The sequence below is a fragment of the Amblyomma maculatum genome, chromosome 4, assembly GCF_055883805.1.
Source record: "Amblyomma maculatum isolate TAMU_Amacu chromosome 4, ASM5588380v1, whole genome shotgun sequence".
Taxonomy (NCBI): Eukaryota; Metazoa; Arthropoda; class Arachnida; order Ixodida; family Ixodidae; genus Amblyomma; species Amblyomma maculatum.
The window spans coordinates 141611999-141637622 of NC_139347.1; the positions used below are offsets into that span (position 1 = coordinate 141611999).

At 47.4% G+C, this 25624-nt stretch overlaps 1 protein-coding gene across 1 annotated transcript in view; it reads left to right on the forward strand.

Moving 5' to 3' along the window:
* Window positions 1-25624, forward strand: part of LOC146193205 (uncharacterized) — a 65197-nt gene that overhangs the window by 18909 nt on the left and 20664 nt on the right. Inside the window, exons 2-5 of the mRNA XM_084600499.1 lie at window positions 6504-6616; window positions 9974-10042; window positions 20101-20136; window positions 23340-23405. Of these exons, the coding sequence (XP_084456625.1) occupies window positions 6504-6616; window positions 9974-10042; window positions 20101-20136; window positions 23340-23405 (284 nt within the window). The remainder of the gene's footprint in view (window positions 1-6503; window positions 6617-9973; window positions 10043-20100; window positions 20137-23339; window positions 23406-25624) is intronic.

Below are 25624 nucleotides of genomic sequence, written 5' to 3' on the forward strand. Positions count from 1 at the left end.
CTGTGAAGTGGTCAGGAGAGAGCGAAGACCTTGGAAGTATACAACAGGGAGGTTGCCTATTGTCCGGTTGATGTTATTTGCGGTCGACTGTATGTGCCATGACTCGAGGAGGCGTCTTTTGCGGTAGTTGGTTTCGGTCTCCAGGATGAACGTTTCTTCGAAATTTATTCTGTGCTCGGAATCTTCTGAATGTTCAGCTACGGGGTTTCGTTCTCTTGAAAAATTTCGTACATCGTTCTTGTGTTGCCGAATTCTTTCTTTTAGGTTTTTTGTTTCGCCAATGTAGCTAGCATCACAATCGGTGTAGGGAATTTTGTAGACAATGCCTTGGGCTCTTTCTCTTGGTGGTCGATCTTTGGGGAAGGGTAGCAGGCTCCCCAAAGTGTTTGAAGGCTTGTGCGCCACTCGAATTCCCTCTTTTCTTAGAATACGGGCGATGGTTTCGCAGGTGCAGGTGTGCACCTGCGCCAGCGAGCACACCTGCACCTGCGGCACCCTCACTCGTCTAAACCCCCCTTCTTCCTTCCCATTTCTTTCACACACATCTCACCCCCTCCCCATTCTCCCCCCCCCCCCCCCACCTTCTTCTACCCCTCGACCATTCCTTTACTTATAACTGCACGCAGCCCCGCGTCATGCACCCCTGAAAAAGGAGCGGAGCCGGCTCCGAAACGTCGGGTTTTATCAAATAAAAGTGTTGGTTGCAGAAATTTCAAGTTTTATTTAGTTATCAACCCAACCAGACAGGCAAATCTGTCGAAATATTTAGCTTTCAATCTATACGTGCAGACTTCGGGCTGCAAGCTATGCAGCTTGCAAAGAAGTACGTCAACACTATGAAGAGTATCTCGGTGTACCAAACACACCTGGAGTTCAACCAGAAGTGCAAGGATACCAAGGTCATACCGCACTGCCTACGTCTCCAACGCCCGGTCTCCACACCGGAAGGACGAAACATCATCGACAAGGCAGAACAGCACCTAGTAACTGCTCGGATACGGGAGTGCCGCACAGTGATCAAGAAAAAAGAAACAAGCGCCTTTTTAGCTCGTCGACAGCTCGAGCACAGGATGCCCAAGCTTCTGACACCCATTGAGGCCTTCGCCCAGGAGACAGCAGCTTCCGAAGCCAACAAACACCGCACCAAGCAATTGTAGAAGCTGGCAGAATTACAACCTCGACCTGACAACGCCCCTACTGACCATTCAAACGTGGTCACGAACCTGTCTTCCAGAAATCTAACACCCGCCGAAACTTCAATTCTGGCCAAGGGACACAAATTCAATATTCAGGCTCACGGACCTCCTCTCCCGAAAATTGTATCTGCTCTTGAAGACGGCCTCCAACAGCTGAAAACAGGTCCTCGAGAAGAAGTCAGGCTCAAAACAGTCGGAGTACTGAAAGGTCTGCATTCACGCCGAAAAGAAGAGAATCTACCACGGGATGAACTGCAGGCGCTCAAAGACCTCCAGAGAGACACGACCATCGTAATCCTCCCAGCGGACAAAGCCAACACAACAGTCGTTCTGGACAGACAGGACTATGACGAGAAAATTTCTTCTCTACTCAACAGTCAAGAATACGAAAAATTGAAGAAGGACCCCATAACAAGCACCCAGGCAAAATTGAACAGGGTATTAAAAGAAGTTTTCAAAAACCTCCCAAACCACCGAAACCTCTACCTGCAGTTATCGTCCACCAACGGATCAGCCCCAGCCTTCTATGGTCTGCCCAAAGTCCATAAACCTGGGACTCCTCTACGCCCAATTGTCGACTTCAGTTTCTCCCCCCTCCGTTCGTTGTCGGAATACCTGCACAGGCTCATAACACCAATCACGGGGAAAACCGCGACCCACGTCCGACACGCCGGGCATTTCATCGATCTCGTATCCCAGGTGAGCCTTGAGGCCGACGAGTGCCTTGTTTCCTTTGACGTGGTGTCCCTTTTCACAAATGTCCCTGTAAACCTCGCGTTGGCCGCCACTCGAGAAGCCCTACAACGCGACGATACACTCAGCGCACGAACCCCACTCAGTGTAGACGAGGTATGCCGCCTTCTGGAACTATGCTTATCAAACACATACTTCTCATGCCGAGGAGAATTCTACAAACAAGTTAAGGAAACATCAATGGGTGCCTCCATCTCTGTCGCTATGGCGAATATAACTATGCAGCACATCGAAGAACGAGCTCTCAACTCTTTCCGCCCACCGCCAAAAATTTTTCTGAGATATGTCGATGACTGTTCCTCAATTATTAAGAAATCTGAAGTCCAAAATTTCTTCCCTCATCTAAATTCCATACAACCGGAGATTCAGTTCACCCTAGAAATGGAGAAGCGAGGCGCCCTGCCGTTTTTGGACGTTCTGGTGACTCGAAAAAACAACCGTCTGCGATTCTCCGTATACCGAAAACCCACCCACACAGGGCGATATCTGCATTTCACTTCGAACCACCCGACAAGCCATAAAGCGTCAGTTGTGAAGACCTTATTACAAAGAGTGGAAACACATTGCACCACAGAGCCCGACAAAGCAAACGAAAAACGCTTAATATTCAAGGAACTAACCATGAACGGCTACCCAAAAAAATTTATCCGGAAAATCATTCGCCGCCAAAAACGCAACGACAGGCCCCGGGAAGAAAATAACCAGCAGCAAACAACTACATCTCAAAAGTACGTCACTGTCCCCTATGTCCGAGGCGCCAGCGAAACCATCGCCCGTATTCTAAGAAAAGAGGGAATTTGAGTGGCGCACAAGCCTTCAAACACTTTGGGGAGCCTGCTACCCTTCCCCAAAGATCGACCACCAAGAGAAAGAGCCCAAGTCATTGTCTACAAAATTCCCTGCGCCGACTGTGATGCTAGCTACATTGGCGAAACAAAAAGCCTAAAAGAAAGAATTCGGCAACACAAGAACGATGTACGAAATTTTTCAAGAGAACGAAACCCCGTAGCTGAACATTCAGAAGATTCCGACCACAGAATAAATTTCGAAGAAACGTTCATTCTGGAGACCGAAACCAATTACCGCAAAAGACGCCTCCTCGAGTCATGGCACATACAGTCGGCCGCAAATAACATCAACCGGACAATAGGCAACCTCCCTGCTGTATACTTGCAAGGTCTTCGCTCTCTCCTGACCACTTCACAGAAGAAAAGAAAAAAGTCGCCAGCGAGCACACCTGCGGCACCCTCACTCGTCTAAACCCCCCTCCTTCCTTCCCATTTCTTTCACACACATCTCACCCCCTCCCCATTCTCCCCCCCCCACCTTCCTCTCCCCCTCGACCATTCCTTTACTTATAACTGCACGCAGCCCCGCGTCATGCACCCCTGAAGAAAGAGCCGAACCGGCTCCGAAACGTCGGGTTTTATAAAATAAAAGTGTTGGTTGGAGAAATTTCATGTTTTATTAAGATCTATGTCGCAAGGTAAACTGGATGTCGTCAAGCGAGAAATGGACAGATTGAACATTGATATCTTGGGTATCAGCGAGCTCAAGTGGACCGGAATGGGAAAATTTAACTCCGGCGACCATTATGTCTTTTATTGTGGGCACGAATCCAAGAGAAGGAATGGGGTCGCTCTCATAGTAAACAGAAGAATGGGCAAAGCAGTGCTAGGGTACAACCCCAAAAACGACCGAATGATTTCACTTCGGATCCAAGGTCACCCTTTCAACATAACAGTTATCCAAGTCTATGCACCGACCACTACTGCTGAAGAAGCTGACGTTGAGAGATTTTATGCGGACCTACCATGCATTTTAGACCGCACCCCATCTTCAGACGTCGTTTTTCTCATAGGAGACTGGAATGCTAAGGTCGGAAGTGAAGAAATATCCGGAATTATAGGCAAGTTCGGTCTTGGCGAGCCAAATGAAGCTGGGCAGAGGCTAGTAGAGTTTTGTCAAGAAAACAACCTGGCCATAGCGAATACTCATTTTCAACAGCACAAGAGGCGCCTGTACACATTGACTTCACCGGACAGTCTGTACAGGAATCAGATCGATTATATTATTTGCCGGCAGAGATGGAGAAGCGCTATACAAGCAGTAAAAACAAGGCCTGGGGCCGATTGTGGCACCGATCACCAGCTTCTTGTTGCCAAAATTAAGCTTCGATTGAGGAAAACGCAGAAAACTAGAAGGCCTTTCAGGTATGATCTGGATCAAATTTCATTAGAATATGCGGTGGAAGTGAGGAATAGATTTCAAGAATTAGATCTAGAAGACAGAGAGCCCGAAGAGATGTGGACTGATGTTCGTGATATAATACAAGAAGCTGCTACTAAGGTAGTTCCAAAGCAAAAGAAATGCAAGAAAGCAAACCGGTTATCTGAAGAGGCTTTGCAAATAGTTGAGGAAAGGAGGATGGCAAAAGCTATGGGGGAAAGAGAAAGATACAAGGCTCTCAATGCGGATTTTCAGAAAATAGCAAGGAGAGATAAGAATGCCTTCCTGAACATACAGTGCCAAGCAGTTGAGGACAACAGCCAATTAAGGAACACAAGAGCTCTGTATAAGACAATCAACGATATCAAAGGAAGCTTCTGTGCTAAACTGGGCGTGATAAAGGACAGACGAGGCAAGGACCTCACTGAAGCCTCAGAGATAAAGAAGAGGTGGCAGGAATACACAGAAGAACTGTACAAGAAGGACCCAAATGTGCAAACCCAACATAAGACGGTTGTGATTACTGATCTCGAGCCGGGCATCCTGAAAAGTGAAGTTGAATGGGCCTTAGTCAGCCTTGCTAAGAACACAGCTAGCGGAATTGATGGCATTCCAGCTGAGTTGCTTCAAAACCTCAACCATGACGCTGTTAACATTCTGCATACATTATGTCAGAAGATTTGGACAACCCTGCAGTGGCCACAGGATTGGAGGAGGTCAGTTTACATCCCCATTCCAAAGAAAGGCAGTGCCAAAGATAGTTCCAACTACCCCACGATCGCGGTTATTTCGCATGCTAGCAAGGTGATGTTGAAATTCCTCCAAGGCAGGCTGCAGCAGTATGTGGATCGGGAGCTTCCGAACGTGCAAGCTGGGTTTCGCAAGGGCAGAGGAACTAGAGACCAAAATGCCAATCTTTTCTGAATCATGGAAAAAGCAAGAGAGTTCCAGAAACCCATCTACTTCTGCTTTATTGATTATGCGAAAGCGTTTGACTGCGTATGTCACAGCAGATTGTGGCAAGCTCTCCAAGAGATGGGAGTTCCAATGCACCTCATCTGTCTCCTCAGGAACCTGTATGAAGGACAAGAGGCCACAGTCAGAACTGGGCATGGTCTTACTGATTTGTTTCCGATTGAGAAAGGACTGAGGCAAGGCTGCATACTGTCGCCCTGCCCATTTAACCTATATGCAGAGTGCACCATGAGGAAGGCCGGTCTGGACGAGTGTTCAGCTGGAGTGAAGATTGCTGGAAAACGTATCATCAATTAACCTTAGATATGCGGATGATACCACTTTAATGACAGAAAGTTAAGTGGAACCCAAGAGACTTCTGATGCACCTACAAGAAGAGAGTGAGAAGTTTGGGCTTAAACTGAACATTAAAAAGACAAAGATCATGGCGTCTTGCCCTATCAAGTCCTGGAGCATCAAGGGACAAGAAGTGGAAGCTGTGACAGATTTTCTCTTCTTGGGCTCCAAGATTACCTCGGAAGGAGGCTGCAGCCTTGAAATTAGGAGACGCCTGCTTTTGGGAAAGAGAGCAATGGTTAGCCTTGACCGCCTAGTAAAGAGCAGAAACATTAGTCTGCCAACCAAGATCCGTATTACTCGTGCTGTGGTCTTTCCAGTTGTGATGTATGGATGCGAGAGTTGGGCTGTGAAAAATGCTGACCGCTGAAGAATTGACGCGTTTGAATTGTGGTGTTGGCGAATACTCTTGCGGGTTCCTTGGACTGCCAGAAGATCAAATCAATCGATATTGTCGACCATAAACCCTGACTGCTCATTGGAGGGTCAAGTTCTAAAGTTAAAGCTCAGCTACTTTGGTCATCTGATGAGAAGAGAGGAGTCTCTGGAGAAAGATTTGATGTTGGGAAAGGTTGAGGGTCGCCGGAGAAGGCATAGGCAGCCAACGCGATGGTTAGATGGCATCCTCGAGGCACTGCAGATGAAGTTATGTGATGTTAGGAAGATAGTGAGAGACCGGAAAGCGTGGCGTGACATGGTTCATAGGGTCACGGAGAGTCGGACACGACTGAACGACTGAACTGAACTGAACTGAAAAAGTATTTGAATGAACTAAAACTGAAGGTTGGGTCGGACGAAGGCTTTTATTACACGTGCGTTATATTTCCGCGAGGAGATGTATAAGGCATTTTTATTATATAAAGATATATTTGGCATGACACATATTTGGGAATTAGAGTGAATGCCCGACAAAACAGCTCGTTTCGGCGGTTTTCTGTATTCAGAATCATTGCTGCATATGCCCTCACAAAACATTCCGCCCCCCCCCCCTCTTCCCCCCTTTCTTTCACGCAGCGTTTGGACCGCGGCTTATGAAAGCAAAGTCGATAACTGGATCCGTCATGCGAATGTGCTCAAAGGAATTCTTGGCCCAGGGAAAAACTCTAGCACCTGAAACTCTTCGCAAGGTAAGTGTGAACATAGACTAATATGCTACGGCTCTTGTTGAAATGGTCCTCTCTGCGAATTCCAATCTAGAATTTCGTACATCCAGCATACTTGCTAGCTAGGATACCGAAAAGCAGTGTCGTACCTGAACCGAAACCGATTTTCGCCCTGTCATCTTGGAACTGAACCCGAGCCGGAACAAATCGGATGAACCGTTACGAACTGGTTCGCTTCACAGTTGACCCACTTTTGGTGGCAACTTACTTTGATTATTTTTCTTTTATAGCTGCTTATAAAGCGCTCTTATCGCTCATTTCCAAAGCGCCACTGCACACAGTGAACATCACAACCACATTGAAAATCTTTCCTTGAAAAAGATGGCAAGAACAAAGGAAAATATATTCCCACGTGGATATCACCCATCTCTGGTGCCGGGCTATCGTTTCATCCAGAACATGGGTGGCCGCTGCACTGAGAAATTGCACCGCTCACAGAGAAAGTTTCCCCATTATATAGCCTTCCCAGGCAGTGAAATAATAGCACATAGTTCGCCCCAGCGGGGTGGCGCAGGGGTTACGGCACTCGACTACAGCTCCTGAGGACACGGGATCGAATTCCGGCCTCGGCGGCCTCTTTTCGATGGAGGTGGAAAGCAAGGCGCCCATGTGCTTTACGATCTCAGTGCAAGTTAAAGAACCCCAGGTGGTCAAACGTTCCGGAGTCCTCCACAACAGCATCTTTCATAGGCCGAGTCGCTTTGAGAAGTTAAACCCCACGAAACCTAACCAAACCAATAGCATAAAGTTCGTGAATGGAGTGACATATTTAAATAAACAGATATATATCAAGTAAAACTCAAGAACAAAATGACGCATCTGTTAAAAAATTTCGCGCAAATGATTTTATTCTCTTATCGGTCGACGACGTCGCAATGCGTGACATGTAACATAGCAGCCGTATGCGATGCGACACCAGCTGACGCGATTTGGTTCAACGAGACTTCAGAAAGAAAAGCCGACGCTGATGATGGAAAGGTCGCCTTGGACTGCACTTTACCGGTTTGTTCTTGAGCTGTATCTGAACTTTGTACAAAGATGATTCCATAAGTCGATTTCCGCTTTTGCTTTCTCTTCCTATTGTCCCTAGCTATGACTTTTATTTCGCTTGGTATGTTGACTGTTGAGGAGTGAAGCTCCGATTTTCAAATGTGAAGGCTGGGTGGACGAAGGTCCACCCAGTCCGTACAACTACTGTGTAAAAAAAAAAAAAGAATGCGTTTCATCGCTTTATTCATAGCAGTCGCCATAAAAAGGCACGAGAAGATTTTGTGGAGGAGTGATTAGTTCTGTGCAGCCATTGTTTTAGACCCTCGGTATCACATTGCGTTGACCAGAGAGGAAAGATGCCGAACAAGGAAGCATTTGGTTTCCACATGTAAGCGGCTTCGTAGGATCGCCGGCGGTGATCACGTAAAGCTACAGGTGGCAGCAGAGTCTCCCCCTAAGCGCTTACAAGCTGAGGATGAGATGAAGCGTTTTATACGAAAACAGAAGACTGCCAGCAAGAACTCTGAGACAGCGGCAGTTCTCTCAAAACTGGAGAAGTACAAGCCTGCTCGACGCATTTGAAAATGTGTCCAGTATAAGCAAAGACTCGAGTGTTTTGAAATTTCGGGAGGAAGGGAAGTTGCGGCGCCCAGAACTACGTTCACTGTCTACAGTGGTGCTTGCTGTGCCATCTGCACGTACGTCATCGAGAGAGAATTTCCTTGACTAAAGCATATCCTCTCTTGTAATGAACACGGATGACTTCAACAACCCCCGACAATGTCAACTGTCTCCGGTCTTTCTGTTCTGGCAAGTAAAAAGTTGGTAGCATTTACTGACAACATAACGTATTTGCGAGTAGCTATGCTGAAATGGTTATTTAGAGAAATATGGGAGAGGCCTTCGCCCTGCAGTGGGTATAGTCAGGCGATGACGATGATATGTCATGCTTGTTGTAAAGTATGCGACTAAACATACGAGTCTAGCCTAAAGTAGTTAATAGGAAGGTATATAGCGCGCCTATGCAAGCAACTATGACGCGGAGCAAGACCGTGGTCGCATACCATCGCGGCCAAAGGAGCGAAATAATTAATTAATCCTGTTCTCTGGCAAATACGATAAAGACTGAAGCTCCAATACGTGGCGAAGAGGACTTTTGTAAGCACCTTTCGGTCACAAAACATGCGTACCTTTGCGTTTTAGCTCCATAGAAAAGCGAAATCTAAAAGCGTCCGCGTGCTAAGTGATATATAGTCATAGGGTGGGCGCTTGGTTTGACCTTGATCTGTTTATAAAGTCCTTTAGTGGGAGCCGGGATAAACATTGTTGTACATGTAGTATGGGAGATGTTTCGCTCTAAAATAAAATAATGTTAAATTTTGCATGCTTGAAAAGTGCAGCACGAAACATTTTCTTTAAATATTCGGCGCGTGATAGCTTTAGTTGGTTATATGTCATTGAAATTAATCATTATTTTCCTCCATCCTACTGTAATCGTCGGTCCCCTATGGAAGGGGTTTGCTGAACTGTTTACAATCAAGTGGGGCTCGTAACCTCTGACGACAAAAACAAAAGACAGAATAATACGTGAATTTTGAGATTTTATTATATACTGGAACAAGAGTGAAAACTCAATATTAAAACTTAAAGTAAAAATATACGCCCGAAGCTTTTTTTTTTTTTTTTTTTCTGAATCAAATTGAACCCGTGTCAACCGATTCGGACAGGGTCGACAGTTCGAACCGGAACGGAATGTGTCTCCTGAGCCGGAACCGAACCCGAAACCGAACCGAACCCGAAAAAATTCTGGTTCGACATCCTGCCGAAAAGTCGTAAATGTATATTGTTTGGGCAAAAATAGAACACAAATTTCAGATATGGAATGGAAGAAGTGAAGTGAAGGTACTCTGGGCCACCGGGCACGCAGTGCGAAAAATACGATCAAACGCGTTGAAATTGCAGTTTTAAATGTACTCTTTTATAAAGCTTCAATCATCTGTGCAGACTGTTTTAGAAATTAATCCGGAGACAAACGTCTTTATAAACGACACCGCCATAAGGGGCGGCGGCTAAGTACCACTGTAATCCAACTTCCCACCTAAGATAGTTATTCAACTGTTAAATTCTGAAGGAGCCGCCAGGATGGCCTCGTTACTTTCTATTTCGACATTGATAGACAACAGTGCACTATTATTTATGCATATCAAGAGAAGACAACTTCAAAATGCCGCTTCATGTTCGCACATTCACTCAAATATTTCTTTTCGAATGTTTTAAATATATAAGAAGTGCGAATCTTTATTAATACATCACCTAATAATTCTTTTGCAGGTTGTTATTGTTTCTTGTCACTATTACAACGTGTGCAGGAGTCCCGAAAACGTGAAGACGGCGGAGGAGGTGAGCAGTTGCGTGTTCTGTGTTGGGCTAATTTTGCTGATCAACAGTTCCTTGTTTCAAGCAGAAAAACGCTTTTTAGTTTTACAACAAGAATTTTTCTGCAGAGGAATACGGCATTGGATGAGATAACTGCGATGTCTTCATAGTGATGTCTTCATAGAAAAGCATGTTTCATGAACATGTGTTTTGAGGTGCACTTGTCAAGGACACAAATTTATTACAGATATGTGGAAATGCAACCGTATTCAGCATAGCTACTGATGCGCCTACTTCAGTTACTTGCCTAGAATAAAATGGTATACACCTATTGACAAATACCATACCGTGACCTTACTGCACAAATAAAAAAATTTGCAAGTTGTTTAGCTTTGGAGAACCCTGGAGGGAAGAAAGCTACATGTACATGGCTACGTTCGTTGCCAAGCTTGGATCAAAGACGTGCTTCTCCAAACACAAAGCCCGCTCTTAATGGTCTCTTTGGCACACCGCCTTTTCAGGGCCTCATTCCGACATGCCTTCTTCGCGTTCGGACGCGCTACTGTGGCAGGTTGGTCGGCCTCCATCTCGCGCAGTGTTTTAACCTAGGCAGGAGATCGGGGGCTCCTATTTATACACGTATCGCCCCTCTAGCGCCGTCTACTTCCACTACACCTTGACCTTGACAGTTGGCACTAGCCACTTGGTGGCCTACGCGACTGCGCTCTGAAGTCACATGGCGACAACCAGGTCAGATGACCTTGACCTTCAGTGTGGTCAAGGGCACGGAGGGCACCGGTCACTTGGTGGCGACTGCCCTAGTCACATGGCGACCACCAGGCTTAACACAGAAGTTAGACCTCTAAATCTCTCTCAAGGCGAAAACCGTGCATACCTGACGGCTCGAAGTACCTGACGTAATGAAGCTTTCGCTTCAAGGTCGATGTGAAGCAGTGATCATTTTTATTGAAGCACGAATCGTCGGGGAAGGCGTAAGGCACAAGCCAGTACCATGAACAACAACTGCTTCAAGGATAAATGAGCCTTCTTCGTGGATGCAGCGGGTCCCTGCCAGGGCATCAACACTAGCCGTCGCTCGCCTAGACCTAACAATAGTGGGGACAATCAGGAAGAAATTGAGATGTCGTACAAATGGAGGAAGTGGTGATCGGGTTAGCTGCCACATTGATTGAATCCGTGTACATACATCGTTACCGACATTCACACCGCCTGCAGAAGCTACGAGTTTCTCCCTTTTCCCGAGAAAACCTTAATCCAAGCCACAGACCAGGCCTTACAAAAAGAAGTGGTGTGGACACCCCGTCATCAAGAGGCAGAGAGAAATGAGAGTGCAGATGCCGCGGCCAGGGTGTTCCTCTCCTGGAATTTCTGATCACACCACCCTCGTATGACCACCTCAGCCACTCACAACGCACCATACGATACATGAACGCATTTGCTTAGCGAGACAAAAATTTCTGGGGCCCGCTAAGGGGCTGGATAAATCAGAGAGATGTCACTTCAGGCGTTTACGATCACTGTTGTATACAAGAGGGCAGCTTGACTGCACAATCTTAGCTCAGGTTCTCGTCTAGCTGATTGCACGTTTACGGACAGGATTTTGTCTTGTGGTATGATCTGGCAAGAAAACCAAGCCATAATCTGTAAAGAAAATTGGACGTGGCGGATTGGGAGGTGACCCTGTGCTGCTCCGACGTCGCGGTGCAAATGTCCTTGGTTGCGTGAGCTAGGGAAGCGGCTCCAGCTAAAGCAGTCCCGGAAAAAAAACCCTTTGTGATGATGGTGATTGTGGCGAGCGTGCGGGTGGCTCGAAAGGAAGTGTGGCCGCGTGCGGGGCGTGCCAGTGCGCGTGAGTTTGTTCCGGCAAGCGAACGGGTCGGACGCTCCTGGGCGTCGCTGGCGGCGGAGTTCATCGTCCTGGGCCTGGCGTTCAAGGCCGGCTCGCCAGCACCTGTCGGGCACCTGGTCCGAGGTCTGGTACTGCCCAGCGCTTCGCCATCCGGCGAACAGCTTGCGGAGACAGCTCAACCGCTCCAGCGTGCCTGGCCGCCGCACTTGTGCTGCCGCACTGGTGCCGCACTTTGCAGTACCCGGGCGTGACGCGGTACCCCGCGGTACACCGCAGTACCCCGGACTGTGAAGCAGACGCCGGACACAGACGCCGGAGCGTGGCCTGCCGCGCTACCGAGTCCTCGGGTGACTGGCTGGTCTTGCCTCAACCGGACTCGCCTGCACCGGCATCTAGTCCACGAGCGGAAAACCAGAAGTAGGACGGTTTTGTGTTGGGACATATCCTATTAGGATAAGCTAGGCTGTATGCATGTCTGTGCCAGTTACGTTAATTGGTCAAGAAAAGAAAAGCGTCCGTGTGTCTGTGAACCTGCTCTGCTACCTGCCCAGAGCTCCTGAACGGACCTGGGCCCATATATAACATCACAATTTGGCGAGCCTGCCAGGATCCTAGAAATTAGTAGATTCAAGGAACTAATCATTCAGAGAGAGGGCAGAGAGTCGAGGACGGGTTCACACGCATCGCGACGTTTGAGCAAAGATGGAGCTCGAGGCGTTGGTGCTGATGAGCGAGCAGCTAGGTATGACGCTTAAAGAATTCCTCGGCTGGTACGAAGAACAGCTTAGCATTGACAAAGAGGAATTAGAAGCGGACTGGGCAGAAACGCGAATGGATGGGCGGCTTACGCCTAATGCCGAACCCAAGCATTTGCATGAGGTTACAGAACTCCGTGAAAGAGAACAGTGGTTGAAGGCGACCGAAAAAACACTATTAGAGCTTCGAAAACGCGTGACAGCGGAGGAGAAAAACGCCTCGTTTCATGGTGTTGGACGTTACATAGATAGAGCTACTGGGTTGGATCAGAGCAGCCCTGACAAAGTGACCCTACTGTTTAATGAAGCACATGGGGCATTACAGGCCGCAGCACCTGCTAGTAGTGTAAGATCACATCTAGAGCATGAGTACAAAGCTGTGAAAGACCTTACGAAGCCTTCAGCGCTACATGTGCTCTGTTTTGACATAGATACAGTTGGACACCGTCCTAATATGTTCACCTCTGTTCTTAACGAGGTTAAGAGCTCCATAAGGACATATGTCTGCATGGAAAGGTGCCTTACTGACTGTCACAGTAATACTGAAAACGTAAGCACCTTGATAAAGGATCACAGGGAAGGACTATGCATCCATGAGAAGGTTGAGAATAAAGTCGTTGTGAACAGGAATGTGAGCATGCGTGAAGATGAGAAAATGCATAACGAGAGTTTAAGAGTCAAGACTGTGGCTGGCCTAGGTTATATAAGGCTGCTACGAAATGTTGAGCGTGAGAAGCTCGCAAATGGACTGTTGAGCAGCACTGGAAATTCTCCGGAACGTCGAGATGGCTATCTTACTTTAGATACAGCTGCAGCGACTCACACGCCTGGTGAGGATCGCCGCCGGAAAGGTGGGCGACCGAGGCATACCAAGAAAAGTACATATTCTGATGTTTCTAGACTATCTGGAGAACAGGCGGAGGCGAAAGACTGGCCGCAGATCTTCCATGTTCCCAAAGCCGTAAAATCAGTGATGGTTCATCTCAAGAAGAATGTTGGTCGCCGGAAAGAACACCCCCTACGAGAAGCAAGCTGTGCGAGAAAGTGCAGAAGTGCGCGAAGAACCTCGACGTGCAAAGCTCATTTCCGCAAGCACATTCGGTTTAAGCCAAGGACGGAAATGAAACCACATGCCATAAAACAGTGGCATCGTACTCACTGCCGGAAAAAAGCAGCTTGTGAAATAACGGAGGATGTTGCGTCTTAGAATTATCGAGAAGTCGAAATCTCTCTACCATGCGCCAATTGTGTTTGTTAAGATGTCAGACAACGCATACGATTGTACAGTAACTTCCGGGAGTTCAATAACGTCCTGAAGTCTGACTGTGGGTTCATTCCGCGCATTGATGCCGTCTTCATCCTTGCAGGACAGAAAACGTTTTTCTCCAAGTTCAATTTTACGAAGGTCACTATGGTTGCTGGAAGCAGGAAAAAAAAAAACGGATTTTTCCAGTATTTCTGGACTGTACCACTTTCGATATATGCCTTTTGGCATCAAAACACCACCACCACCTAGAAAGGGCTCGCACAAAACAAGACATACTACGACCGCAAGAGTCGGCCGGGGAAGCTACAGCCTGGAGAGAAAGTGCTCATCTTCCTGCTGGCCTATTCAAACAAACTATCCATGTAATGGCGAGGTCCATTTGAAGTTGTGGGCGTGAGAAACGAGGTTAACTACCTCACTGACTTGGGAGGTGCAAAGGAACAATTCCACATCAACATGCTGAAAAAATATGAGAAACTGCGTACCAGTTTCCCCACCGTGGCTGTCGCCGCTGTAGAAGGAAACATGTCAAACACACATCCCATCTGTCGCAAGAAATGTGACTACAGTGACTGTATCCCGCTATTAAGTTTGTGCCACGCAAGGACTACCATTGATGCTTAGGTGTCGCAAACTATGGGAACGTGCATCCATATGAAGTGCGAAAGAGTATGTCAAGGAAACTGACAATGTGGGCGCTGACTACGTAAGCCGTGTGTGAACTTGAGCCTGCATTCTGCAGCCTTGTATTTCTTGTGTTAGTGTTTAAGTCCTGTGTCTATGTTACATGAGCAGCGTGTGAAAGGTGTGGGAGTGTGTTTCTGGTGTCCGAACAAAAATTAAAAAAAAAACGAACTCGTGTGTTGCATTGTGAAGTTTTGTGTGCTTCTGATTTGGGTTTATTATTGTTGTAGTTTGTTCTCTCCCCGCCACGTTTTCCCCCTCCCCGGCGCCAGAACAGTTGCAAGAAACTGTCTTGAAACGGGGGGAGGTTGTGATGATGGTGATTATGGCGAGCGTGCGGGTGGCTCGAAAGGAAGTGAAGTGTGGCCGCGTGCGGGGCGTGCCAGTGCGCGTGAGTTTGTTCCGGCAAGCGAACGGGTCGGACGCTCCTGGGCGTCGCTGGCGGCGGAGTTCATCGTCCTGGGCCTGGCGTTCAAGGCCGGCTCGCCAGCACCTGTCGGGCACCTGGTCCGAGGTCTGGTACTGCCCAGCGCTTCGCCATCCGGCGAACAGCTTGCGGAGACAGCTCAACCGCTCCAGCGTGCCTGGCCGCCGCACTTGTGCTGCCGCACTGGTGCCGCACTTTGCAGTACCCGGGCGTGACGCGGTACCCCGCGGTACACCGCAGTACCCCGGACTGTGAAGCAGACGCCGGACACAGACGCCGGAGCGTGGCCTGCCGCGCTACCGAGTCCTCGGGTGACTGGCTGGTCTTGCCTCAACCGGACTCGCCTGCACCGGCATCTAGTCCACGAGCGGAAAACCAGAAGTAGGACGGTTTTGTGTTGGGACATATCCTATTAGGATAAGCTAGGCTGTATGCATGTCTGTGCCAGTTACGTTAATTGGTCAAGAAAAGAAAAGCGTCCGTGTGTCTGTGAACCTGCTCTGCTACCTGCCCAGAGCTCCTGAACGGACCTGGGCCCATATATAACATCACACCCTTCTCCATAACTGTTTTATGTCACTACTATTCCACTAACATCTTCAGTAAGCGGAAGAGCCGGAAGTGGACATGGAAAAGTCCTAACGCGGGGATTAAAAATGAAATTGACTTCATAATGTGTTCTAACCCCGCCATTATTAAGGATTTAGAGGTATCCTGGAAAGTGCGATGCAGTGACCACAGTATGGCAAGGTCTCGAATTAGTCTAAATCTGAAGACGGAACGAAACAGATTAGTAAGAAAGAAATCCATCAATGAATTAGCGGTGAGGGGGAGGGCAGAAGAGTTCAGGTTCTCACTACAGAAAATATATTCAGCTCTAACCGAGGATGACATTAGCTTACAAGCAATGAACAATAATTTCAGAGGTATCATTACTGAGTGTGCTGTAGAAGTAGGCGGTAGGATAGTCATAGAGGATACCGGTTAGCTGTCTAAGGAAACGAAAAATTTGATTAAGAAACTCCAAAATATGGAAGCTTTAATTCCAACAGACAAGATAGAATTGGCAGAGATGTCAAACTAATCAATAAGCGCAAAGGGGCCGATATTAGGAAGTATAAACGGAGAAAATTCAAGCAACGAAGAAGAAATTGAGCATGGGCAAAAATCAGATTATGCACTAAGGGACAAGGTGTTCAATGTCATCACGAATATGGACAAGGTCGTGGAGTAGTCGAGGAGTACTATAATCATCTCTACTGTAGCCAAATAAGTCAGGACAATAATGAGATTGGTGGTAGGGAAAATAGCCAGACATTCCGCCAGTCTCGAAGGACGAAACTAAGAAAGCATCAAAAAGTATCAAAAGGGGAAAAACAGCTGGAGAGGATCAGTTAACATAAATTTTTTCTTAAAGGACGGGGGGATATCGTGCTAGGAAAACTGGCCACCCTTTATACGCAGTGCCTGGTGTCATCGACGGTACAGGAACCATGGAAAACCACAAACATCCTGATTCATAAGAAAGGGGACGCTAAGGACTCTAAGAATTACAGAGAAATCTGCTTACTGTCTGTTACTTATAAGGTATTTACTAAGGTAATCGCTAATAGAATCAGGACAACCTTAGACTGCAACAAAGAAAGATGTCAAGCAAGTCTTCGGAAAGAGTACTCTACTATGGATCTATCCATACCATCAACCAGGTGATAGGAAAATGTTCGGAATATGACCAGCCCTTATACACAGCATTCATTGATTACAAAAAAGCATTTGACTCAGTTGAAACCTAGGTGGTCAAGCAGGCATTGCGAAACCACGGTGTAGACGTGCCGTACGTGTAAGTGCTGGAAGGCATGTAAAGTATCTGCACAGCAACCGTAGATCTGCATAAAGAAAGTATCAAAATTCCTACCAAGAAAGGTGTTTGGCAAGGAGACATGATCTCCCCAGTACTATTCACAACTTGCATATAGGAAGTTGAAGGAATACTGAAGACTCTGAATACGCAGTCGTGGCCGAGTGGTTTGGGCGCCCGTCTCGGCTGCGGGAGGTGGCCAGTTCGAAACCCGCCGCCGGACACCCACCGGTAAAATGGGTACAAGCGTCTCCCCGCCCGGCGCCCGGCTCTCTCAAGGGTGTGCGTTTGGAAGAGGCTCTGCTAACCCTGCTGTGCTCCTTCGAGGGCTTAAAGTTTCGAACAAACTAATGACCTGCAAAGTTCGGGTTCACAGGTCGGGTTTCTAGCGTAGCTAGTAGGGCTAAAAAAGCGTGACTTTGTGGTAGAGCATCCGCCTCGTGTTCGGGAGGTACCAGGCTCGATCCCTGGTGCCGCCGGGTACCCACCGGCTTTTCAATGGGTACAAGCTTTCCCCCGGCCTGATGCTCGGCTCTTTGGTGTGAAATGTTTGGGAAAGGGGTCATAGGTCTCAAATAGTTGCTCCGATGTGGCAGTGATCAGTTCCGCCATCGGACAAACAATAGGTCCGCCTCGTGCGGTAAAAGCCCACTATGTGGCCCTTTTTTGGCCTTGTGGTAGAGCATCCGCCTCGAATTCGGGTGGCACGGGGTTCGATCCCCAGTGCCGCCGATTACCCACCGGTTTCCAATGGGTACAAGATTTCCCCCGGCCTAGTGCTCTGCTCTTCTGGGGGAAAATCTTGGAAAAAGAGGCCATGAACCAAAAATGTTGGTTCAAGAAGAAGGTTTTTCTTTACATCATAACTTGATCATCAACATGTCATCACCATCAACGTAATCTTGAACCACCTTTACAGGCTCACGTGTTCGAAACTGATTGTGCCCCGGAGGGCGCCGCGGAGTTAGCGGAGCTTCTTCCAAGCTCACCCCCTGAGGAAGCTGGGTGCCAGGCTGGGGTCTGCTAGTACCAATTTTTACCGGTGGGTGTCCGGCGGTGGGTTTCGAACCAACCACCTCCCGCCGCCGAGATGCACGCCCTAACCATTAGGCCACGACGGGAAGGCGTGAAGCGATTTAACGACTAATGCTTGATCGAAGGAAATATCAAGCGTACAGCGCTCCGTCGTATTAAATTCTTGATCATTTCGTTTATAATTCTTTATAATGGGCATATAAGATGTTAATGTGGTCAACTATAAAGACGTAGTTTTTAGCTACTTCAAGGTGAACTTTCTGCCACCATTTTGTGAGTCTCGTTCTTCTTGGCGTGCTTGGGGTAGATCTCAGCGACCACGGTAAGGGACTTTCTGCGTCGCTGCTCTACAACACCGCAGCACACCATGTCCCATAGCACGTTCAGCACCGTCACCAGCCTGTCCGTGATCCAATCGCCGACCACGAGGACGCCGATGCCCTGTGTAGGGATGCATAGGAGCCTTGTCGTGAGGATCACGCTCGTCTCTTTCTGGCCAGGAATAGGCGCCGTGGCACTGCTCACGAGCATGGTGACGGTGCTGCTAGCAACGAGAGATCGGGAGACGATGGCAGCAGTACATCAGAGGGCGCCAGAGAGTGAACTAACATTTTGATTCATGGCCCCTTTTCCCAAGCATTTCACCCCAGAAGAGCTGAGCACCAGGCCGGGGGAAATCTTGTACCCATTGGAAACCGGTGGGTACCCGGCGGCACTGGGGATCGAACCCCATACCTCCCGAATGCGAGGCGGATGCTCTACCACAGGGCCACGTTTCGTATTCAGAGACTTGGAATGGGAGCAGTTAGGAATAATGAGGGAGAATGAGGGAGAATACCTCAGTAACCTGCGATTTGCCGATGACACATTGCCTTGCTAAGCAACTCAGGGGATGAACACTAAACAATGATTGATGACCTAGACAGGAAAAGTAGTAATGTAGGCTTGAAAATCAATATGCAGACGACTAAAGTAATGTTCAACAGCCTCGGCGAGGACTAGTAGTTCACCACGTTAGATAGCGAAGCAGTGGAAGTAGTAAGCGAATATGTCTACTTAGGACGAGTAGTAACCGCAGATCCGGACCATGAAAGGGAAATAACAAGGAGAATAAGATTGGGATGGAGCGCATTTGGCAAGCACTCGCAGATTATGACGAGCATCTTTTCTGTATCGCTCAAGAGGAAATTATACAACAGTTGCATCTTAGCTGTACTCACCTATGGGGCTGAAACATGGAGGCTAACCAAGAGGGTTCTACTTGAGAACAACGTAGAGTGCTATGGAGCGAAAAATGGTAGGGGTAGCATTGAGAGATTGTAAACGTGCAGATTGGGTCAGAGAAATAACTCAAGTAACCGACGTTCTAGTGGAAATCAAGAAGAAGAAATAGGCATGGGCAGGACATGTAGTGAAAAGAGAGGATAACCGATGGTCGCTTATGGTAACAAAGTGGATTCCAACGGAAGGAAAGCTTAGCAGGGGGCGGCAGAAAGTTAGATGGGCGGATGAGGTTAAGAAGTTCGCAGGGGTCAAGTGGATGCAGCTAGCACAGGACCATGTTAATTGGAGGATTATTGAGAGGCCTTCACCCTGTAGTGGGTATAGCCAGCCTATTATGATGATAATTACTATTATTAAGGTATAAAATTTTTAAACTAATTCCTTTTCCAATACCGAATGTCACCTTCGCTACCTCTAAATCGCTTTGTTAGTATTTTTACACGGCAGATTTGTAATTTGCTAAAATGTGTAAGAAATCTTGGATTGCTTAGCAATTGAAGGTATGGTATCTGAGGTATTTTGTTACATTTGAGTGCGAAACTTTCTCCCAGTGTCTGGGAATATTCTCGTTTCTATCGTTTTCTTATTTTCCGATATTCTGAATCTTATTGTACCTTTCCACTCTCCAACTGCCCCTCTTTAGGGTTAGAAGTATTTGTAATAAAAAATAAATTAACATTAAGAGGTTTTGATACCAGCCAATCTCAGATCTGTTGCTTTAGGTAAGCATCTTCATGTTAACAAGTCGATGCAGAGGGGTTTCCCCTGAGTGTTTTCTCAGTGTTTTTTCTCGTGTTTCTTGTCCTGCAACATTAACATTTGTCAGTTTATGAAACTAAAAATAATTTATTCTGTGTTGAAACAAAGTGTGAGTAATGATGGCGCACAACGTTTACTTTCAGATTTTTTGTTGTTTTTTATCCCACGTTGATAATGAGGTAAGCGTTCATATTTTTTTGTGCTTTAACTTGCGAGAAATTTGACAAAAACCCTGGACAATGTCGGGACAAAGAAAGGTGGCCGATATCGAAAAATGTTTACCAGGTCGGGCGCATATCGGCGCTATTTATTATTAAAAATCTCGGAAAATAAACAAATCAGATTACTTTGTGTCAAAACAAGCAAAGCAATCAGGCATCGCCATTTTAAGTTCATTGCATATTACCGAGTACACGAAATGTTTGTTTCAAGTTTAGTTGTTCCCATGAACGTGCGGAGATTGGAACCCTCTTCCAGACTGCTGTGTCGCCTGCAGCGCTAACTGAATTCCTGCAGCATTTAGATAGTATTCTCTACTGCACTAACTCAGAGAATTAAGAGTAACTGGTAGTTATTGATGTCTTAGATTTTGATGCGTCGCATTTAGTTGTCGTTTTTGTGGTGTTGCATAGTTTTGATGTGTTTATTTAGTTTCTTGTTCAGATTTAGAGGGTGTATGCTATTGGCTGCTGCATACATTTGAATTTCAATGAGTCTCTGTTCTTATACTTCCAATTGTACGGTTCATTTCTGATTGTTTTCTTTCCACTCCACTAACAGCCCCAGTTGGGACTGACAGATTAACAAATGAAATTAAACACGTCAGTGATGGTTATGGCGACGAGTGCGTCCTGCGGCCGGAGAAGATTGGCATCAAAGCCGCTTTCAGCTGCTAGCGACGATAATCCACATGGAGCGCGGAAAGCAACTAGCAAAATTCTAAATATGGGTACAGTTGCAGCACCAAAGCTGAACTGTGGCAGGACAGTGCTTGTAAACACTCGAGGGCACACTCCTGTGATTTATCCAGTCCTTTAGCTGGTCGCAGGAATATTTATCTCGCTAAAAGGACTGGTCCAAGCATCTGGCGGTAGCGAGGGGCTGTGAGTGGTCATTTGAGGGCAGTGTTCTGGGATCCAGGGATAAAATGGTGCGTCTAGAAATAATGAAAGCGCCCCAAAGCTGCTATTGGCGTTTTTTTTTTTGGATAACCAAAAGGGATAGTTTGATTGCCACAAACGCTCGGACAATACATTTCATTAGTAAAAAACTTAAAATAAACCATCCCTGAGACTGTAAAAAAGTAAGTAAATTAGCGGTAGCGCCGTAATTATTGGTGCCAGAAAGCGTTCTGCACGGGTGCGTTCACATGGATCTTCCCCGCTTGCATATTTATCGTGGGCCCAAAGCAATTGAAGGCACTTTCGGTGCAGCAGATAAAACAATATTACGTGACAACATATACAAGTTCCGTCAAAAAGCTGTCATGGCGCCCTAACATCGACCAAACAGGGCGCAAAAAATGTCGCTTAGTTGATAGCGTCCTGATATTACAACTGCATAACGTCGTACAGGAATTTTAAGCTCCGCACATTCAAAAATGTAAAAAAAGAAAGATCGTCGAATGAGAAGGCGGCGTGTTCAACAGCGCGTGACTACAATGACTGCAGCCAACGTGGATGCATTCCGTTGTCAAAATAGTCATAAAGACCCATGCAGGAGGATTTGAACGTTAACTTTAATGGAAATTGAAATTATCCACATTTAAAATATAAAAGTGAGAAGAATGCCTTCACCCATGTTCAATTTATCGGTAGTCTTTGACCTCTGTGCGCCTCAGTGAACAATGGTTGAGTATATGCGTGCAATGCGGAAGATGCGGTATTCGACCCTGTCACCAGCCGAATTTCCACAAGTCACAAAAAGAGAGCGCAATTAATATTTTTCCAAGCCTTATGCTTGGCGTATATAGAATGGAATGATTGGGAAATGCATCTTGGGCCTCGCTTGAATGAACAAACAAACCTTGTACTTTTGGAATTCACTCGAGAGAAGTGGCCTTTCTTGAAAAATTCGCCATCTTTGTAAGTAGATCTCTCCACGTGCTCTCTCAGTGGAACGCATTGCCGACTTTCACCTCCCTACACTCATAGTTTCCTTGCCCAGTCAAAATAGATTCATTGCAACAGTTTTGCTACGAAGTATTAGAAATTAACCGCCTGCAGGAAGAATAAAGAAACGGGAAAACAAGCGGGAAAATAGAGAGATTTAGCTTACCGGGATCCGCGATCCGTCACCGTGACTCTCTGCCGCGCGTGGGTGGGGCGCTTAAGCTGATTGGTCCCGACGCGGCAGGTGTGTGTGTGTGTTTGTGTGTGCGTGTGTGTGTGTGTGTGTGCGTGTGCGTGTGCCGACATCCATTATGTGGCGCCATCTATCGGCGTTAAGGGGTGCCTGGGAATGCGCAGGGGAACGCGCGCTGGCGGATCATGCTAGCGGATCGTGGATCACGGTAAGCTAAAATCTCTAATATCAGGGCTTTACCGCGGCGAGACAAAACACACTGTGGAGAGAATAGGGCGAGCAATATGACCAAAACGCTAACGGCGGAACAAGGAACATTGCTCCTCGCGTGACAACTCACGCGAATACGCCTAGGCCGTTTCTGCAGGCACTACTTCCATCTTCGTGTCGCTGGTCTTCTTTCCGTCGTCTGTGCCACACCCCGCTGGCCCATCTTACGCGCTTATCCTCTTTTCGCCGCTAACATCATCATCATCATCATCAGCCTGATTATACCCACTGCAGGGCGAAGGCCTCTCCCATATTTCTCCATTTAAACCGGTTCTGTGCTAGCTGCATCCACTTGACCCCTGCGAACTTCTTAATCTCATCCGCCCACGGTACTTTCTGCCGCCCCCTGCTACGCTTTCCTTCCCTTGGAATCCAGTTTGTTACCCTTAGCGACCATCGGTTATCCTCTCTTCGCACATGTCCTGCCCATGTCCATTTCTTCTTCTTAATTTCTACTAGAATGTCGGTAACTTGAGTTATTTCTCTGACCCACTCTGCACGCTTTCTATCTCTTAATGCTACCCCTATTTTTCGTTCCATAGCCCTCTGGGTTGTCCTCAACTTAAGTAGAACTCTCTTGGTTAGCCTCCCCGTTTCAGCCCGTTTCAGCCGCTAACATCCCGCCCCAAAGATTGGCTGCTCGCTCATGTGCACTTGCGCTGCCTGCGCAAACAAAATACATTAAGAAAACGCGCGCGCGGTTTAAGGCACTTAGAGGGGCTGCGGAGCCCCACAAATGTAATGCGCGAAAAGCAACACTGCGAGGATCTGCAGTAATAATGCATTGCTCTAACGCTACTTCTTGCAGACATCTCTGTACTACACCCAGTTAAATTTATCAACAGATTTCAGAGACACAGCAACAAAGACTTTGGTAAGCACTACGCGCTTTCTTCTGAAACATTTAGGCTGGCTCTTCAGCATGAATAGTGCACTTTATCCGTGAAAATTTCTCATTCACCGGCGGAAACAGAATATAGAAAAGCGCACAGTCTTCGGAGTTCTGGGTGAGCATCCAGGTTATATTGTTCACACAGCATTGTATTGTTCATACAATATTGTATAGCACCATCATTTAGATAGTGTTATGCGTATCGAGGCCTGCTGAGTTTTCTCACAAATATATTTATTTCTAAGACTGCAGGAATGACTCCCAGAGAAAATTACTTGATCCACATACGATCGCTTTATTGTCCTTATGTGATGTCGTGTTTGTCGTATTCGGCAGCTTAATGGAGTTTAAAAAAATGAGATGAGAATCGAAAGACCTGTAGTAACATAAATTAGTCCCGATTTCAGTACTCCGACGTGACGGCTAAGGTCATGCTGGTGTAGTGTTTATTAGTGTAAAGGAAAATTTAAGAAGATGAATGCAATCACATGCTTAGGAACATACGACAAACGGAAAGCCTGCGTGGTAAGCGATTGGCCAAAAAATACTCTTTTCGCAGAGTTGTGATGGACTTCGGAAAGTGACCTTTTTGATCCATGACGTTATTAAAGTTGCGAAAGCACTTTTTTTCTTACTGCCTGGAAAATTCTGACCGTAGGCGCTTTCACTTGCACAACGACGTCGTCTGCTTTATCCTGGTTTGCCGAGCACTCTGCGGGCGACTGTCCGCTCGTACCAGCCCGTTAGACCTAGTGGCACGGGCAGAGGCACATTATTTTATGTTTGTTTTGGGTCACCTCACCATAATATATGTCCGCTCGTACCGCCAGTTCTATAGGAGGGATACTAGCATAGCTCCCAACCCACACCATCAAATCGTACAATCTTCTGGATTAAATTTGTGTGCAGTTAGTACTTAAAAGAGTACTTTTTCAGCCTTTAAAGTCCGGCTCGATTAATTAAAATTAGATTTGCAAGCAAATATGAAAAAGAACGTGCAAAAGGTGGTATTGACAAGTTGAAAACTGATGGTGTCATGTACGCATGGGATGACGCAACTAACATGAGTTATCGGTTGAGCAATTAAGGCTGGGGAGCGAAAGAAAACAGGTTGAGAGGAGCTACAAGTATTACAAAGGTGTGTTGAATAACTTTCCCTTTTCAACATTAATGCCAGAAGCCTGGTCAATAAGCACACCTCCTTTGAACACACTTAAGTTACTTCAACAAAGCATGGCATTTACGACGGGAAATGGTGGAATTCTGATATACTTGATTGTGATATACGTTCGCCCGGGTGCACTATGGTAAAGAACGACCGACACAGTCGAGGTGGGATGGCAGCCATGTTTCGTTATAATAGAATAAAGTATTCAACAATTCAAAGTTTGTGGAAAATAAAAACTGCATGGTGCAGGATTTCTTTTTGTGTGCGAGAACTGATCATAGCAGTCCTTAACTTTAGACCATACGTTCGAACTGTAATGTTAGAGAGCACCTTCAGAAATTCCCATTCCATTGATAGCGATAAAGAAAGTGTCACGGTCATTTTTTTTTCAGGCTGATAAGAAAGCAAGCAAAATACAAATACAGTCACGTGACTAGCGCCTTTCAACGCCACGATTGGGGTGGTCGCGATCGTGATTTGAGTGAACGAAATCACCTGAACTCACGCAGGCCTGCCTGCCTGCCTGCCTGCCTGCCTGCCTGCCTGCCTGCCTGCCTGCCTGCCTGCCTGCCTGCCTGCCTGCCTGCCTGCCTGCCTGCCTGCCTGCCTGCCTGCCTGCCTGCCTGCCTGCCTGCCTGCCTGCCTGCCTGCCTGCCTGCCTGCCTGCCTGCCTGCCTGCCTGCCTGCCTGCCCTGCCTGCCTGCCTGCCTGCCTGCCTGCCTGCCTGCCTGCCTGCCTGCCTGCCTGCCTGCCTGCCTGCCTGCCTGCCTGCCTGCCTGCCTGCCTGCCTGCCTGCCTGCCTGCCTGCCTGCCTGCCTGCCTGCCTGCCTGCCTGCCTGCCTGCCTGCCTGCCTGCCTGCCTGCCTGCCTGCCTGCCTGCCTGCCTGCCTGCCTGCCTGCCTGCCTGCCTGCCTGCCTGCCTGCCTGCCTGCCTGCCTGCCTGCCTGCCTGCCTGCCTGCCTGCCTGCCTGCCTGCCTGCCTGCCTGCCTGCCTGCCTGCCTGCCTGCCTGCCTGCCTGCCTGCCTGCCTGCC